This window comes from Cervus elaphus, chromosome 3, assembly GCF_910594005.1.
Source record: "Cervus elaphus chromosome 3, mCerEla1.1, whole genome shotgun sequence".
NCBI classification, from domain to species: Eukaryota; Metazoa; Chordata; class Mammalia; order Artiodactyla; family Cervidae; genus Cervus; species Cervus elaphus.
The window spans coordinates 26243239-26262312 of NC_057817.1; the positions used below are offsets into that span (position 1 = coordinate 26243239).

General features: G+C 49.8%; 1 protein-coding gene across 1 annotated transcript; it reads left to right on the top strand.

Annotated features, from left to right (window-relative positions):
• Positions 1-3989: 3989 nt before the first annotated feature.
• CALCOCO1 (calcium binding and coiled-coil domain 1) lies at positions 3990-18695 on the top strand. Its single transcript, XM_043882334.1, has 15 exons — positions 3990-4117; positions 6284-6463; positions 6805-6907; positions 7818-8008; positions 9438-9596; positions 10008-10156; positions 11806-11896; positions 13382-13537; positions 13740-13994; positions 14450-14575; positions 15060-15155; positions 15503-15611; positions 15832-16037; positions 16569-16675; positions 17635-18695. Exons 2-15 carry the CDS (start codon positions 6308-6310, stop codon positions 17810-17812), a joined length of 2082 nt encoding a protein of 693 aa, XP_043738269.1. The 5' UTR covers positions 3990-4117; positions 6284-6307; the 3' UTR covers positions 17813-18695.
• Positions 18696-19074: the final 379 nt, after the last annotated feature.

A 19074-nucleotide genomic window follows, 5' to 3' on the forward strand; every position in this document is an offset into this window, starting at 1 on the left:
AACGTTAACCTTCGGATCACTGTGCATAAGGTCCTATGCATGAAGCTAAAAAGGAAAGAACATGAAGGGTCTCCCTTGGGAGGTTTCATAAGCCAGGTGGGAAAGTGCAACACATCAGAGAGAAACCAAAAAATGTGGTCCATCTTTAAGTCCAAGAAAAAGAAGGAAAGAGATTCTGATAAATACATAGGAAGCTCTGTTTTACCTGGCATTCAGGGTTCTCCACACCCTGGCTTAAACTTACCTATCATACTTGATACCATTACCTAGACATGTGCATTAGTCAGCTTTGCTGCTATAACAACCAATCTCAAAATCTCAGTGACTGACAGCAGCAGAGATTTATCTCTAACTTATGTACATGTAGGCCAGCTCTTCTCATCAGGGACTCAGGCAAGAGAAACAGCCCTCATATGGAACATGCCCATTGTAGCAGCAGAGAAGAACAAGAAAGTATAAATTCACATGCTCAAACATGGCATGAGTCACATCTGTTCACATTCCATTGGCCAAAACATGAAAAATAATCAAGTCCAAAGTCAGTGAAATGAGGGGACTTCCCTGGTGGTCCAGTGGCTCCATGCTCCCAAAGCAGGGGGCCCAGTTCAATCCCTAGTTGAGGAACTAGTTCCCCCATGCTGCAACTAAGAGTTCTCAAGCCACAACTAAGACCTGGTACAGCCAAATACAAAAAGTGAAAAAAAAATTTTTTCAGTGATGGCTCCTGGTTTAAGGGTTCCTGAGTTTTTGTTTTTGGTTTTTTTTTTTTTTTTTGGTGAAGAATTCTTATTTTTAATCCAAGTATTGACATCAAAATGGTTGAGGGCGGGGAGGCACCCAGACATGTCCTATATGATTGAAATGTCAAGAAATGTCAAACAAACAAACGTGTCATCGCTTAGTCGTGTCCAACTCTTTGTGACCCCATGGAATGTAGCCTACCAAGCTTCTCCATCCATGGCATTTTCCAGGCAAGAGTACTGGAGTGGGTTGCCATTTCCTTCTCCAAAAAAAGTAAATATTAAAAAAGCAAAGTCAATAAGATGAGACATATACTCCATCTACAGGAGATACTGCAAGCCGCATGGCAATGGGCAGAGGAGAAAGTAAATAATTTCAAATAATAAAGTCAATCTAATATGGCCATCTTCCACCTAGAGTACCTGACAGACATTACTAATTAATCCTAGCACTCTTTCCTCAGAATCCTCAACTCAACATTTTAGGCAGTCATTACCAATAATGTGAGTTTGGAGGGGAAAAGGTGTAATTGATGTGTAGTTCTCAGGTGACTTCCTTGCTGTGCTATGCTTAGTCGCTCAGTCGTATCTGACTCTTTGGGACACCATGGACTGTAATCCCCCAGTCCTCTGTCCATGGGGGTTATCCAGGCAATAATACTGAAGTGGGTTGCCATGCCCTCCTCCAGAGGATCTTCCCAACCCAGGGATCAAACCCAGGTCCCCTGCATTGCAGGCAGATTCTTTACCACCTACCACGGAAGCCCATGTGACTTCCTAGGCTCCAGAAAAACTTATACATTCCCACTGCTGTATCTCTGCTTCAACCTGGCATAAGCTTATCCTTTTCAGATTGCATTCAACAAAATTTACTGAATACCTAGCACACTACCTGACACACCTATTTGCTGAATTAATGTTTCACATCACCTTGCACCGTGTACACAAATGCCCGGTGAACACTTGTCCACTGAATAACAGCACTGTTCATTAGAACAGAGGGAGTTAGTACCCCGGGAGTTCCTAGGGTGGTAATATGGTGTATTGACTAGTTTTGCTTGAATCCTAATTCTACCACTTACTAGTTGGATGACCCCAGGTAACTCCCTTAAATTGTCTGTGCCTCAATCTTCATCATATGGAAAATGTAAAATGGGGATAATAATAATGCCTATATATAAGACTGTTGTATTAATTGGAAAAATCCTTATCATGGTTTCGTTGTTGCTATGTTCAGTCACTAAGTCATGTCCAGATCTTTGCAACCCCATGGACTGCAGCACCCCCGGCTCCTCTGCCCTTCACCATCTCCCAGAGTTTGCTCAAATTCATGCCCAGTGATGCTATCTGACAATCTAATCATCTCATCCTCTGCTGCCTCCTTCTCCTTTTGCCTTCAATTTTTGCCAGCATCAGGAACTTATCCAGTGTCGGCTCTTGTATCAGGTGGTCAAAGTATTGAAGTGTCAGCTTTAATATCACTCATTCCAATGAATATCCAGGGTTGATTTCCTTTAGGATTGACTAGTTTGACCTCCTTGCAGTTCAAGGGACTCTCAAGAGTCTTCTCCAGTACCACAGTTCAAAAACATCAATTCTTCGGCACTCAGCCTTCTTTACGGTCCAACTCTCACATCCATACATGACTACTGAAAAAACCATAGCTTTGACTATACAGACCTTTGTCAGCAAAGTGATATCTCTGATTTTTAATATACTGTCTAGGTTTGTCATAGCTTTCCTTCCAAGGGGCAAACATCTTTCAGTTTCATGGCTGCAGTCATCATTTAAACACATCGTAAACACCAAATAAATGAAGTTATTATTTCCAGCTCCAGCTAAAACTGAGTTTTCCTATAAGCCTTTATTCTGGGTGGAAGACAAAAACCAAGAACAACTGAGACTTGAGTCCCTGGACAGGCCTCATTCTGCATCCACCCCAGGACCTTGAGCATCTCAGCAACCAGCAGCTTGTTCCCTAACTCATAAATCCTGACTAATGACACAGACATGTCACTTAAATGTTTGTGAAGCCCAATGACTTATTGTTAACTGCTTGGACATCTTCAGATGAAAGGCACCCAAGGGCAAGCACCAGATATCCTTATCAGTCATAAAAGCAAAATACTACCCTCAAACTTGGAAAAGGCAGAGGCTCCATAACAGTGAACGAGAGAATTAAAGCAGGCACCCAGAAAGCGCAAATCAATTCTTAGAATGTAATTCCTTTATACAGAGACAGAAACAGAGAGATCATTCTGAATGTCTCAGAGTATTGGAGGGTCCAGAACGCACAGGGGGAGCAGTATACCCAAGTCTTTAACAAAACTCCGGGTGCGGAAGGAGTGTGAATCCTTCACCTCTCCTAAACAAAAACAGGAGCAACAATATGTCTCTTATCCTAAATTTAAGCCAGTTAAGAGGCTTGGGCAAAGTAGTCCCCTAAGTGATTTTTTTTTCTGAATTGTGGCCCGTCCTGAACTATGCCAAGTTTCCTTTCCAACGTGAACTTCATCTTCCCCCCTTCTCCCCCAACCACCACGTTACACAATGGATCCTCCTGGACCTAGAGGCCATTCCAGGGATGCCAGGCCAGGATTGTATTGGCAGACCCCTGGCACTGAGACCTTAAAGTTGGGGGGAAAAAATCGTCAGCGGTGCCCAACATATAGTTTTTGCAGGGGCTGTCCCTGATGTTTAGGCAGAGAAACGACTGCCACAGATATTAGCTTCCTATCCGATAAATGGTAGGGTTGCCGTGCTGTAATAGCAAGGACACTCGGAGTCGTGCAATCCTACCATCTCATAGCTTTGATACTTTAGACCGGTTCCGTAACCATTCTGGGCTTTGGCTTCTTCATCTATAGAGAGTTGATAACAAAACTTCCTATCTCACATGTTGTGTTAAAGGTAAATGAGAGAGGAAATAAAAGTAAACAACAGGGCATACCCGAATGCTTCGGCCGGCTCTAAAGTATCATACCAGGAGCGTTAGAGCCGTAACTCCTCCCCACCCCCTAAACACGCACGTTACCAACTAGCAGTCGCCACTAATATAGCCTGCCCCCTCCCAAGGCATCTTGGGCCTTGAAGTCCTTTGGTGGCCACACCCTCGTTGGCTGCAGTGGAAGTGAGAACTACGCCTCCCAGGATGCAGCGGTAAGGCAGCCACCACGGCCGCCCTCTACTCCGCCCTCCTTGCGCACAGCCTCCTGGGATATGTAGTCCCGGTTCTGCGCCGCTTCAGTAGGAAAAAATGCACAGGGGAACCACAAACCCCAGAAGCACTCGCGCCCACCCATCTCCCTCCCACTCGGAGTCCGAGTGCTGTTTTTGTTGTTGGTGAAAGGTGAGGGAACAGCTGATCCGTCTGTGGGGTAAGAAAACTTGGCCTAATTTGGGGGCGATCTTATGGGGGGTCACCCCACTTTCCAATCTGTGAAAGGATCATCTAAGGGAACCGTAGAAGGGGGAGCAGGAGCGTTTGAGCGTTAACACTTTCCGTACTGGAGAAGCCATCCCCACTGTTTCGGGAGTTCTTGGTCTCATGGGGGGCCTGATCACGGGGGTTCCCTCTGACGGTTCTTGCCTCCCTCTCAATCCTTCTCTATAAAGCTTGATACGCTTAAGGGAACTCGAGGGAGGCTGAAATCTGCTCGTTCTCGGCCCAGCAAGACTTGGCCCCACAAACCTTCCCTTTCCCCTTACCCCCTACGCCGTTCCCCCCGACCAGTCCAAAGGCCTTCACTACGCTGGATCCGTGGGGAGGGAAGCCTTCCAAGATGTAGAATGTCAAAGAACTCTAGAGCCCTACAGCGTGGTGGGGGGATGGGGACACCACTCCCCCATGCAAACACCTGAATCCGGCTACACGTACACAGCTTGGGTGCCCATAACTCTCTTTCAAACCTGGGGGATATTTCCAGCTGTTATGAATTTTGTGGGGAATATTGTCCTGGGTGCACAGGACAATGTCTTTGAGAACAGTTCAGCCCCTTTTAAGAAAGCCAGAATTGTATTGAAGGGGAAAAAACATAGACTAGTTTCCATTAGGGATTTTTCAGAGATGAAAATAAAGAGACGCCTCTTGTTGTCAATTAAGTCTCAAGTTTGGAGGGAGAAGTAGCTCCTTTTTATAGAGCTGGCCCATCTTCCTTTCTCTACTGAGTTTCTGTCCCCTTTTAAAGTCCCTGCCCACCTGACTTAAGCCTGGTGTGGGTTTGTGATGTTTGAGGGTGTGCACATGACTAGTGGCTGTGGTTGGTTGGACGCCCATCATTGTGGTTGACACAGGACTGAGTTCAGTGGGCTGGAGATGAGAGTTGACGAGGGCCATCTCACAGTCCTCCGCGCAGAATTCTCTTGATTATTGTTACCTTTCCTCACTCTACCCTCAGATTTTCCAGTGAACTCTCCTCACCCAACTTAGAACACCTTTTCTTCTTAATCCCATCCTATAGCATGCCTCCAACTACCAGTCCAAGAAGATGGAAGGGTTCAGACATTTAGAATTGAGGCTAAGGGGAACAGAGAAAATGAGGGGGAAGGGGAAAACTGGAGATGGGTTAACAGTCAAACCAGTAGGTTTCAAGCCCTGCTCGAGACCTGAAGAGAAGAATGTGAGGTTCTTTTTGAACTGTTTCTCCTCCTCACAACATTATGTGCACATTTCCCCATCTCAAGGCCCCACACTTCGAGGCTGTCCCTACTGGGGGTGGGGCTTTTCTGGCTCCAGGCCCCCACATTCCATCTCCCCACAGCACCACGTTCCTGCTGAGTGTTCCACCTCACCCTTGAAGCAGCCGCCTCCAGAATTCTTTACTTTCTGGAGTAATAATTGAGGGAGAGAACCTGTATTTCCTTTCCCTTTGTCTCTTGGATGAGAGTACAGGCTATTATTATTATTATTATTATTCATGGCATGAGACAGCCAAGAGATGAGAAGAAAGGGTGAGAGTTCACAGGCTTCAGGATTGGTCAGCCACATTCCAGCTCCAAAGACTGATTGTTACTTTCAGAGATGGTTGCTGTTTTCAGGTGTCACAAGTCATTTCTGGATACAGCTGGAGTGAGCAAGGAGACATGCTCAGGATGAGGGGGCCCCCCCCGCCTCAGCTGGAAGTTGAATCTAAGAGCCAGAAGATGTGAGGGATGGGGTGAGGAGATGGAGGCTGGAGAATTTGGAATATTCAAGGCTATTAAGAGATGGAAAAGGAAGGACTAACTGAAGGAAGCAGAGTCTAGGGTACTGAGGCTTGGTCAGTGGGCTGTGAAAAGGGAGCAGAAATTAGATCTTAATTCTAGGAAAAGTCTATGACTCAGAGGGTGCAGTGTGATACAAGATGTGTACCAACAGCAAAGGCCAGACCTATGCCCTAGAAGCAAAGATTGATACCTTTAAAGAGTCCTGTAACTCACAGGGGTTGGAAACCAGATCCACCTTCATCTACAGGGGCAGAGGCTGTGGGTGGGTAGGGACAGAGTTGTGGGGCAGAGAGGTAGAGGGGAGAGACTTTTTAGGATATTAAATCTTTGTTTCACAGGAGGGCAGATAGCTCGAGACCAGAATGGAAGAGTCATCACTAAGCCGGGCACCATCCCGGGGTGGAGTCAACTTTCTGAATGTAGCCCGGACCTACATTCCCAACACCAAGGTGGAATGTCACTACACACTCCCGCCAGGCACCATTCCCAGTGCCAGCGACTGGATTGGCATCTTCAAGGTATCCCTAGGTCCCCTTCGGGCTCAGGTTTATGGGCCATGAGTGGTGTGGAATAAGGGGAACGACTTGGTTTCTGGATCCTCAACCTCATAATGATGAGGAAGAAGGGGAAAGGATGTCAGAAATGGCAAAGGCCATCTGTGCAAGCAAAGCCCACCTCCTCCCTATCTTAACCTTGCTCTCTCCTGACACATTAGCATCCCTCCATTTTCCCTGTCTCTCAGCATCCTTGCCACAGCCACACCATCCTGCCCGCCCCCCGCTCAGCCCCTCAGCCCTTTGCACCATCTGGACCTGGGAGGTGCCTCACTACATCCCTCTCCCACTGTGGGCTCTGACAGGTGGAGGCTGCCTCTGTCCGGGATTACCACACATTTGTGTGGTCTTTGGTGCCTGAAAGTGTTACTGATGGTTCTCCCATCCATGCCAGCGTCCAGTTCCAAGGTACAGGGAAGAGGGGAAATCGGGAGGGAGGGGTCAAAGGGATGGAGTTTGGAAGTGGGTAATGGGCTCACCAGATATATTAATAGAATCATGGGAACAATAAAGGGCCAATAGCCCTGCCTCCTGAAAAAAAAGGAGGGAGCTCCTCCTGTGGAATTAGGAGGTAGGGAAGAGGGAAAAGTGGCTTCATATATTAACAAGAAGATGCTCATTAGATTCTGAAAGCTTCAAATCTCAGCTCTAATACTTATAAGCTGTTTGACCTTGGGCAAATTACTTACCCTTTCTGTGTCTATTATCTTAACAGTAAAAGGGGATGCCTGGCTTACAGGAACAATATGAAGATTTAAAATGATACAGATAAAGCTGTTAATACAGTGCCTGGCACATAATGGGTACTCAAAAAAATGATAACTAGCATTGTTACTAGGTTTCCCTAGTGGCTCAGTGGTAAAGAATCACCTGCCAATGGAGGAGATCTGGGTTCAATCCCTGGGTCGGGAATATCCCCTAGAGGAGGAAACAGCAAGCCACTCCAGTACTGTTGCTTGGGATATCCCATGGAGAGAGGAGCCTGGCAGACTATGGTTCATGGGGTCGCAAAAGAGTCAGACATGACTTAGCAACTAAACAACAACAGCATTGTTGTTCTTGTTGTTGTTGTTATTAAGGAGGGTAGGTTTGGGCAAAAGAGGAAAGAGGGCTAGGCAGAAAGGAAGGAAAGAGTATCCCAGGGATCAGAAATAGCCTGTGGGAGATGGAGAGGAGAGAAAACAGTCTATAGAACAGGGAGCAAGAGACTGGAGCCAAAGACAGTGGATAATAAGACACACCAAGGGGAAGAGGGTCTGCTGAGCACCTGAGGGCCTGGCATCATATTGGGGTCCGGGGTCTGTACTTTTCCCCACAGCCAGCTACCTGCCCAAACCCGGAGCCCAGCTCTACCAGTTTCGCTATGTGAACCGCCAGGGCCGGGTGTGTGGGCAGAGCCCCCCTTTCCAGTTCCGAGAGCCACGGCCCATGGATGAACTGGTGACCCTGGAGGAGACCGATGGTGGCTCTGACATCCTGCTGGTTGTCCCCAAGGCAACTGTGCTGCAGGTGAGAACAGAGCAGCAGGGCTGTTCTGGGCGGGGGCGCCCCCTCCCGCTTCACCCCGCCCTGGCTGTAGCCTCAGCTGCAGACCTCATTGGGGGGTACACAAAGCCTTGCCTACAGGAAAGTCTCAGTCCAACACAGTCACACACACGTAGGATAGGAGAGCAGACCACCCACAGGCCAGCATCACTCAGTATTTCCTAAGAACTTTTTGAACCTCCTTCTCCTGGGGCTGCATCCTTCCCTGGGCTCTAGAGGAAGATGCAGAGGGTGGAGGGAGGCCCCTTGGGGAAGGAACATTCCGAGGGAGGGAAGGATGAGACCCACTTGCAGGATGAGTGAGGAGGGAGAGCAGATCGGTAGGGCCCCAGACCGGTGGAGCAGCTACCCATGTGTGGCCCTTCAGCACTTGAAATATGACTGGTCTAAACTGAGATGTTCTGTATGGATAAAATACACACTGGTTTTTGAAGACCTATATTAAAAAAAGAATGTAAAAGATCTCAGTAATGGTTTATATCAATTCCATGTTGAAATGGTAACATTTTGATCGACTGGATTAGATGAATGAATTCCACCTGTTTCTTATTATTTTCCTTAAGCGTCTACTAGAAAATTTTAAGTTATATATGTAGCTTGTATTATTTTTCTATTGGACCAAATAGAGAAGGATTAGGGAGAGGAGGCAGATGTTAGCAAGGAAGACTTCCTGAAGGAAGGGGAAAGAGGGCCTGGTGGGGAGGACGTCCATGCCCCCGACAAGAGGACAGGCCTGAGGAAGGCTCAGAAGGTGGAAATGAGTAGTTTGTGATTTACACAAACTCCTGCCCTCTGGAACCGTCTAAACTTACGGAATCACCAGAAGGATGGGAAGAAGATGCTCATATCTTACATAAGTCAGCGGTGGGTGAACTCCTACCCAGTTGCTGTTTTTACATTCATTTTTCTCATTTAAACCTTCCAGCAATCCAGGCTAGGGGATCACATGACAGATGAGGAGAGAGACTCAGAGAAATTAAGCACTTTGTTAAGAGTCACCTAGCTAGTGAAAAAAAAAACGTACTGGAGATTTAAACGCACATCTGTCTGACTCCAGAATAAATGGGGTAAAATTAGGGGAGCCATCCCTTTTGTCTGTGTGGATTGAGAAAGACTTCTGCCAGGTGAGGAGTTCCTGCTATTGGTGGGCAAAGAAGGGGCAAGGCCTCAGGGAGGAAAGAGAAGAGGAGTGGGCAGTTAAGAGTTTGGGGAGCCCGTGTGTGATGGGCGATGGGCAGGATTTGGTAGCACACCAGGCCTCCCTGACTCTCCCCTTAATAGCCTGTGCTGTTGTAACTTCCCCACCCTGACACCATCTGCAGAGTGGTGGGGACAGGACCTTGGAATGGGCGCTTCACAGGCAGAACCCAGCTTCTCATCCTGTCCCCCGTAGAACCAGCTGGATGAGAGCCAGCAAGAGAGGAATGACCTGATGCAGCTGAAGCTACAGCTGGAGGGGCAGGTGACAGAGCTGAAGAGCCAAGTGCAGGAGCTTGAGAAGGCTCTGGCCGCAGCCAGGCAGGAGCATGCGGAGCTGGCAGAACAGTATAAGGTGAGAGTTGGGCCGGTGGGGGGAAGGTCCTGGCTGCCCATCTGGGGTCCAAAATCTAAACCCAGTAAAATGAAGACAGTGAAAGGGAGATGTTAGTGGGCTCTTAAGATGGTTCTGGCATTAAAGATACAGGCTGAAGGGGTCAGAAGTAGTAGTAAACTGGCTGTGATGGGAGACTTGTCCCAAACTGGTAGTGAGACTCAGTTCTCTGAGTCAGAGGAGTGCTGAGATAGGGTGGAGGTGGCCATCTTCACTGGAAGGGGATGTTCCCTTACAGTTTCTTCTTCAAGGAAGGTGACCGGGTAGAAGAGTAGATAGTCAAACTTAGGAATTCTCCTTCTAAGCCTTTAGTCCACGCATTGCAAGGTGAGTCTCAGCTTCTCTCTTCTTCTTGGGGAACCTTAATCCCAGGGGCTTTCCCGGTCCCACGGGGAGCTCACAGAAGAGAGGGACATCCTGAGCCGACAACAGGGAGACCATGTGGCCCGCATCCTGGAGCTGGAAGATGACATCCAGACCATCAGTGAGAAAGTGCTGATGAAGGAGGTAGAGCTGGACAGGTGAGGGGACCCCTTCCACCCCCATCACTTCCCTTCGCTTCCTGGACCCTCGAGCCTCAGCCTCCTGTGTCAGGCAGGCAAGACCTGCCTGCCGGTTTCTCTTTCCCTTCTCAGCCCCACTCAGGGTATTCCAATTCCTAAGCTATCTCTGTCTGCCAAGCTCTCTTCCATCTTTCCTAACCTATTCTGTATTCCTTACCTTTGGAAATAATCATTAGTATTTATTGTGCAGCAAAGGTGAAGCAGGAGCTAGGAGTGCAGGATTTGGAAGAACGGAATGGATAGAATGTTCCAGGCAAGATAAGAGAGGATGGATTTCAGATTTTACTTCAGCAAAGCCTAAGATTAGACTCTGTTCTCAGTATTAGGAAATGTTAGAACTGGTGATCCCGAAATGTTATGGGATCTTTGCCCTGAAAACAGGTACAAATCAGAATCTTAGCATTGGGAGAAATGTAATGTATTTAAGAGGGTATGTGAGGGAAGATCACTGCCTCAGAAGGTGGCCTCTTTATCACAAAGCTGTCATTTGTTTTATCTCTTGTGTCATATTTACTCTCCTATAGCTTTCCTGATTGGTCCTGGTTTAGACCTCTGGAGCCACATAGAATAAATTTCTATCTTCTGCTAGACAACTATTCTCTCTACCAGATAGCACAAATATTGGCCACCTCCCTTGCCTCTCCTTCAGATTTTCACCGGGAGAAACACTTCTTTCATCAAATGACATAATTAAGTTTCCTTCATTCAGTGCTGGTAGATTTAATATCTTTTTAAAAACTCTTTGGAGAAAAGCAGCATGCTATCCAAGACCCAGAGTAAAAAGTGAGTTGGCCCCTAAGGCCTCTTCAGTCTAGGATGTGTTAGTCTTGCCCCAGGGAGATACTAAATGTCTAGATTCTAAATCATGGAATAGAAACGTTGGGATCAAACCAAGCATCTGGAAAAGATCAGGGACCGTCTAGACCAGGGGTCAGCAAACTGTGGCCCACATGCCAAATCCAGACTACCACGTGGTTTTGTATAGGCCACAAAACCAAGAAGGGTTTTGACAATTTTTAATGGTTGAATAACAAAAGAAGAGTTATATTATGTGACATGTGAAAATCAGATGAAATTCAGATTTCAGTTTTCATAAGTAAAATTTTATTGAGACAGCCAGGCTCATTCATTTACATAGTGTCTGGCTTTTTCCACACTCCCGTGGCAGAGTTGAGAGGTTGCCACAGAGTCCACACAGCCTGTAGAACCTAAAATACTTACTCTCAGGCCCTTTACAGAAAACACCTGCTGACTTCTGACCTAAATCAAAAGTTTATCATTAATGATGACTGGCCCCTGTCTACGAAAAAGTGGATTCCAGTCTCAATTGAGTGCAAACAACTAGGAAGTCATCAACAGAGCTTCCCTCAAAGTGATACACAGAGGGGAAAGAACAACTGTCTATTCCTAGACTGTGCTCTAAAGCCAGCAATCTCGGATACTTGGGGCTTAGACCTGGATTATTTTGTGTTGGGAATTTGGGTGTCCCAGAGAGGTGGAGCTCTGGGCTAGACAAGCCCCAGCAGAAGAGCTAATGACAAAGTCTGAGTCTTTGTTCTTTCTCTGGAAACTGATGAGTCACCTGACATTGTGTCCACCACTCACAGGGTTAGAGACACGGTGAAGGCCCTGACTCGGGAACAAGAGAAGCTGCTTGGGCAGCTGAAGGAAGTGCAGACAGACAAGGAGGAAAGCGAGGTAAGGGCTCCAAGCTGGTTTGCCTTTTCAGTTGTCCATCCGTTGTTTTACTGTAAACTTACGTCTGTAAATTCAGGTGTATAACATTTCCTTATTAAATGATGAAAGCAATTAGATAATTTTGGTGGATACCAAACTTTGAAATTGGAGGTTGTGGATGACTGTTTTGTTGGCCTCAGCAGCTCACCTGTTTAAGTATCGTGGTGGTTATACAGTATTGAGTACACCTTGAGTCTCACATACAGACCAGTACAAGTGATCATTTTTAAGCTTCTGCCTTGCAATCTCAGTTCACTCTTCAGGTCAATAGAAAATACAGTTGAAACTTTATTAAGAGGTTTTCACAAAAATGAATTAACCTGGAAGCACATGTCAGTGCTTGGGGATCTCCAGTGTGCTAACATGTGAGTCTATGCATTGTTTTCCAACATAATTTTTCATAATTTGGAAGAAACTGAAATCAAATATTTAAGCTTCCAAATGGCTTCATCAGAACCCTAGGCTTCTGTGGGAGATGGTCTGAAAACCACTTGCTTAGCAGTGAAGAGTAGGTAGAATTTGAATGGACAGAGATGAGAGGGAGGCCATTCTAGGAACAGAGGAAGACATGAGCAAAGGCTTAGAGTTGAGAATACACAGGGCAGTTGAATGTGTGGGTAAACAGTTTGAAGTAAGACCTAAGTCAAATTGGAGAGGTTCTTGAATTTAGTCTTTATTCTATAAGCAGTGAGAGGCATTGATGATATTTTAAGTAGAGGATATGTTGTACTTAAAGAATGTTCTTAGAGACTATTAATCTGGGAATCCCTTGGCAGTCCAATGGTTAGGAGTATGCACTTTCATCGCTGAGGGCCTGGGTTCAGTCCCTGATCAGGAAACTAAGATCCTACAAGCTGCATGGCATGGCTAGAAAAAAGAAGACTATGAATCTGATTGCCTTGTGAGATTATTCAGTGATCCAAATGACCAGAGCCTGAGCTAATGTGGTCATTGTCATGGTGACAGCAGAAAAGGGAAAATGGCTGTGAACAAGGTGAAGGATAGAGAAGCATCCTTCCTATGGGCTGCTAGGAAGAGAACAGAACCACACATGGCACCAAGGTGTCCAGTCTCAATGACTTGGGAAGTAGTACCATGGACAGAAACAAGAGTGGCAAGGATGGGGGTGGAGTGGGAGGAAGAATATGGCGAGTGTAAGAGCCTACATGACATCCAAGTTGAGTTTCGGTCTGAAAGGGGAGCAGACATGAGGCATGGGATGCCTAGATTCACATAAGACAACCCCAGGCTGTGCCACTGGAGATGGGACGTTCAGGATTGAGTTGTTTTGTGCTGCGAACCCAGGAAGGGCTGGCCAGGGCTGAAGGCTTGAGTTTGTGTTAAATCTGAGGAGTGGAACCTTGGCTTTTCTCATCACAGAGGTCCATCTGCCCGGTCACCCCAAATATATATTCCCTTTCCTTACCTCCTCTCCACCTCCTCCAGGCTGAGCTCCAGATGGCACAGCAGGAGAACCGCCGCTTGAATTTGGAGCTGCAGGAGGCCAAGGGCCGGCAGGAGGAGCAGAGTGCTCAGGCCCAGCGACTGAAGGACAAGGTGGCCCAGATGAAGGACACCCTTGGCCAGGCCCAGCAGCGGGTGGTGAGTGAAGCCCCTGGGCAACAGGAAGTAGCGAACGTTCCAGGGCAGGTTGTAAACAAATTGGGGGAAAGGCATGGCTCAAGACTAAAGAGCCCAGTCCTGAGATCCTGATGCCACGGGGGAGAGGAAGGAACCCAGTTGTCTTCCTGGCTCAACAGATGACTCCTGGGAGCCCTGATTCCATCTCCTCCTTTCTCCCGAGGCTGAGCTGGAGCCCCTGAAGGAGCAGCTTCGAGGGGCCCAGGAGCTTGCAGCCTCGAGCCAGCAGAAAGCTGCCCTTCTTGGGGAGGAGTTGGCCAGCGCAGCGGGAGCCCGGGACCGCACCATAGCCGAGCTGCACCGCAGCCGTCTGGAGGTGGCCGGAGTCAACGGCAGGCTGGCCGAGCTCAGTCTGCACTTGAAGGAAGAAAAAAGCCAGTGGAGCAAGGAGCGGGCAGGGCTGCTGCAGAGTGTGGAGGTAGTGGGATGGGGGATCTGCAGGCTCCTGGACACTACCGCCCCCACCTCAGTGTGGTCAGATCCCCTGGGGGGAGAGAAACAAGGGTGAGAACCTTCATGGACTTAGGGGTGGGGAGGGCCCATGAGGGAGGTATTTCACTGTCCCAGTATGGCCCCTCCTTGCAAGGAGTGTCCAGTTCCTGATCTTCATAGCACCTCCCTTTGTTAACATCTTGATTCAGATACATGTTCCAACCTAGGCCCCAGCCCTGCACGATACCCATTCCTACTCAGCAAGGCGCCTTGCTGTCAGAGCCCTTCCTTCTTTTGGGGAATGGGGAAGGCAAGAAGGGAAGATGTCTCTAAATGGCTCCAAAACATTCAGTCCAATAAAGAAGAGACACAGTGAGGAGTGGAGCTGTTACCAGGGCATCCCTTACCCTTACCCTCCGTTTGCCTCTTCGGCACCTCCAGGCGGAGAAGGACAAGATCCTGAAGCTGAGTGCAGAGATACTTCGACTGGAAAAGGCAGTGCAGGAGGAGAAGACTCAGAGCCAAGTTTTCAAGACTGAACTGGCCCGGGAAAAGGACTCTAGCCTGGTGAGGCACCCAGCCTCCCACGAGCCCCAGGCGAGGGCCTCCCGGGGCATCAGCGCCCCTTCCACAGCCTTGGCTGTGGGCTCAGAAGCGCTGAGCACTCACTTCCCTGGTGGGCAGCATTCCACTTGCAGGCCTCCCCTCCCTCATTGGTCGGAAGCCTGCCATGTGCCTTTCTGCTCTTGGCACACATTCTGGGCCCAGTGGGGATGACTCAGGAGAATTCTAGGGTGGCCCTTCTCTGACCAAGGCCTCTGCACCCCAGTCCAGAGGCAGTCCTCCCAGTCCCCACTTGGGAGGTGGAGGCGAGGACTCAGGTGAGTCTCCTGCGGTTGAGACGGGGCACTCGGAGGAGGAGAGTCAGGCCTCCTGTGTGTCGGGGCAAGCGAGGAGCGAAGGCATGAAGAGTCGTGTTTCCATGTTGTGGTGTCCAGGTTCTAGGAGGCACATTCTAGTCTCCAGATTCCATCTGGCCCTTTCCCCCCAGGTGCAGCTGTCAGAGAGCAAGCGGGAGCTGACAGAGCTGCGCTCAGCGCTGCGTGTGCTCCAGAAAGAAAAGGAGCAGCTACAGGAGGAGAAGCAGGTGAGAGCCCAGAACCCAGCCCCTGGATGCCTGAGTGGAGGGCCCGAGGGCTAGGAGCTTGGTGTCTTCTTGTCATCTCTTGGCTTAGAGATGGACATCAGTAAGAAGGGCCCAGAGGCTAAAAACGGGACCATGGCTCCTCTTAGAAGCCCACCTGGCAGGACAGAGGAGGGTTGCTGGGGGAAGAGGGTGGGCGTTGGGGGTGGGAATCAGCCTTAAACCCTCCCACCCTTTGATGAAGGCATCAAATTCTGAGGAGCTCAGAGATCACCCTGGACCAGGGGAAGGCTCTGTGGGGCTGTCTGGTTCATACCTTCTCAGCCTCTCACACTTCTCCCCTCTTCCAGGAACTGCTGGAGTACATGAGAAAGCTGGAGGCCCGCCTGGAGAAGGTAGCCGATGAGAAGTGGAGTGAGGACCCTGCCACAGAAGACGAGGAGGCCGCCGTGGGGCTGAGTCTGTACACCCGCAGTCTTGTGACCCACCCCCCCGACCCAGCTCTCCCTCCCCGTGTTGGGAAAACACCATGTGCCTCCCTGGGAGCAGCCTTTGCCCTCCGTGTTTTGCCTTCTTCCTTCCCAGACCCTGGTCCCCAGTTTATTAACTATATTTCTCCTCCAGAGAAGCCAGAGCTGATACAACCCTCTTTCTTCTCTGCCTGCTCCCTCGCCTGCAGGCTGCCCAGCGGCTCTGACAGACTCAGAGGAGGACGAGTCTCCAGAAGACATGAGGCTCCCACCCTATGGGCTGTGTGAGAGTGGAGACGCGGGCTCCTCCCCTGGCCCGGGGCCACGAGAGGCTTCTCCCCTGGTGGTCATCAGCCAGCCAGCCCCCATCGCTCCCCAACTCTCAGGGCCAGCTGAGGACAGTAGCTCAGACTCGGTGAGCAGAGAGGAGAGACTGAACAGGGGCAGGGACAAGGGGTAGGCCCAATCCCAAGTGGCCCAGCCTCCAGAGCAGCTTTAGCTTCCTGCTTTCTTTGGAGGAGAAGAGGCAGGCCCAGGCTGTCTTTAAGGCCACCCAGTAGACACCACCCCAAAACCCAGTCTGACCCAATAGCTCACTGCTGCCACCCCCTCTTCACATACCCGTTCTCTTCCTGTGCACCAGCCCGCATCCAAATGTGTCTCCTGGGACTTCCCTGGCAGTCCAGTGGCTAAGATTGCTCGCTCCCAATGCCCATGTTCCATCCCTGGTTGGGGAACTACATCCCACATGCCATGATTAAGACCCAGTACAGCCAAATAAATTAACAAACAAACAAAAAAAACATGCTTCTCATGCCCCACTCTTACTACAGCCCTCTGTTAACAACCTCGGCCTAGTCTGCTCTTCCCTTACCTGTCCCAGCACTCTGCTCCCCCCGTCTTGGGACACTACCCCAAGACTCAGCACTATCCCTTTGGTGCCCAGGAGGCTGAAGATGAGAAGTCAGTCCTGATGGCAGCTGTGCAGAGTGGGGGTGAGGAGGCCAACCTGCTACTTCCAGAACTGGGCAGTGCCTTCTATGACATGGCCAGGTGAGTGCTCAAGGGGGCAGACAGCAGGGAGGATGCCCGTGGAGAGGGCATCCAGATGAACAGTCCTCATGCCCTTCCACCCCTCCCCCTTCTTGGCCCCAGCTAAGAAAAGGAGGTGCAGTTGTGTTGACACAGTGACCCACCGCCCCAAATCATTGGTGCCTTCAGGCAGTCCTCCCCCATCCTGTCAATGCACGTGCACACTCAGAGGCCCTGCCTTTCGCTGGCTTCTGTGTTGTTCTAGCACCATCTTCCGTGGAGCCCAAATTGCCCTGCATCCCCTCTCTCCTGCCCCTACCCTTTCCCCAGCCACCAGGTAAGTGCCTAGGCTCTGTCAGGGGTTGAAGGGAGGTGACCAAGGCCCCCAGGGACAGGAACAGAGAGAAGACTGGGGTCCAGCATCCATCTGATCACCCCTTAGATGCTGCCGCTCCTCTCTGACTCCCCTGGTCAGTCCTTTGGGTGGGGGATTCAGGTATCAGATTGTGCCCCCGCTGCCTTCCCTTTTCCCCCCGCAAGTCAAGAGGGGAAGGCAGGGAGGCAAGAGAGGTTTTATCATCCAGCCCCCAGCTTCGCCTGGATATGAGAATGGGCTCAGGGCAAGGAGGAGGTGATGCTGTCATCCTTCCAGGCTGGAGCAGGAAGATGAAGGACGATGTCAGAGTCATTTTCAGCCTCATTAGGCAGCAGACGGAGATGGAGGGAGGAGAGCAGGAGGTTGGGGGAAGGGCTATGTACCAGAGCAACCATCAGGGACTAAAGAAAAGAGGGCTCGGGGGAGCCGGGAAGCTAAGGCTTCCAGTGCTGTGGGGAGAGGGACACTGTGAGAGGCTTGGAGAGGACATTAGGAACAGGGTCATCTGGAAGCCCACGTGTGTGGGTCCCTCTCCCTGAGGTCTGAAAGCCAAGAAGGCAGCAGAGCATGTTGACCCTCTCCTTTCCCCTCTGTCTTTCTCTAGTGGCTTTGCTGTGGGTCCCTTGACAGAGGCCAGCACTGGGGGCCCTGCCACCCCGCCATGGAAGGAGTGTCCTATTTGTAAGGAGCGCTTCCCAGCCGAGAGTGACAAGGATGCCCTGGAGGACCACATGGATGGACACTTCTTTTTCAGCACCCAGGACCCTTTCACCTTTGAGTGACCCCACCCCGCACTCCCAGTCCACACACAGACACACACTTACACACATGCACACACTCACGCATAGACATACACTTCGGTTTCATGCCTCTTTTCCAACGCCCTCGGCTCCATGATATTCTGTTGCCTGACAACCGCTCCCATGTGGTTTCATCCCAGGCTCCCCAACATCATCCTCTCCCAGCTGGCTCTTCTGTCCAGGCAGGAGTTCCTTCTTGGAAGTAGTGGCTGACTTTACTCCCTGAAAACGGTTTTGGAGGAACCAGGATGGAGGAGGCCTTCTCTAGGGGGAATGGAATCACCCCCTCCTGGCCCCGGTTGCTTCTGTTAGTCACACCAACCACTGCACCACCACCACCACCACACACACTCACACACTCACACTCTCTGATGCCCCAAAGCCAATTCCTGGGGCACACCCCCACCCCTTTTGTTCGGGGTCTGTGTTTGTTTACCTGAGTTTTCTCTGGGGCCTGCATTGACATCATGACTTCTTTAGGTCTCTTCCGGTTCTGAGCTTCTCTCGTTCCTCCTCCTGTTCCCCTGCTGCCTTCCGTACCCCAGCCCAGCCTTTTCCATACCATTAGATATTAAGTTTGGAGGTTTCTTTTTTATTTTTGAGGTTTTCTGTACTTTATCTCCTGTCCCTCTCCACCACCATCCCCCAGGGTCCTCACATGGAAAGAAATAATGTACTTGTGCCTTCTCTGAGGGATGGGGGAACAAATGGTCCCAGGTGTCCCCACTTGCCAGCCCTCTCTCGCTCACCAGGTCCCCCCTCAGCAATAAGAGCTCCCCCCCATTGCCCTCCCCCTGCCAGTAGTTGAACAAATATATTTATATGATATGTATAACTATTCTAATAAAATGTGTTCTTATCATGAGGTGTGACTAGAGAAAAGACGCTCAAGACCTCTGGCTCTTAGACCTCGGTGGAGGGAAGAGGGAGGGAGGAAGGGCCCCCCCACCCCCAGCCCCATGCCTTAGGGAGGAGGCTGGCAGTATTTTTCCATGATGCTTCCATATGCTGGCCACCAGTGGGAAGTGAGAGAGGAACGTTTGTCTCAGATGGGGGTCTGGTTGGGGAACACTGCAGTGCCGGAGGGGGCAAGCCGACGGGGAGGGGAGCGTTGTTCCGAGGTGGAGCAATATGGGACCTGGGATATGGGCTGAGGTGTGTGTCTTGAAAGTAGGGTGAAGTTTCCACCACTGAGACCTTTACTCTCCAAAGCAGCCTTCACTGTACCCGAGCCAAAGGACAGA

Bases quoted from the DNA above. Each gene is read 5' to 3' on its own strand.
- CALCOCO1 (XM_043882334.1), top strand. From the start codon at position 6,308: ATGGAAGAGTCATCACTAAGCCGGGCACCATCCCGGGGTGGAGTCAAC. The intron at 6,464-6,804 runs GTATCCCTAGGT...GGGCTCTGACAG, and splicing joins ACTGGATTGGCATCTTCAAG to GTGGAGGCTGCCTCTGTCCG. The intron at 16,676-17,634 runs GTGAGTGCTCAA...GTCTTTCTCTAG, and splicing joins GCCTTCTATGACATGGCCAG to TGGCTTTGCTGTGGGTCCCT.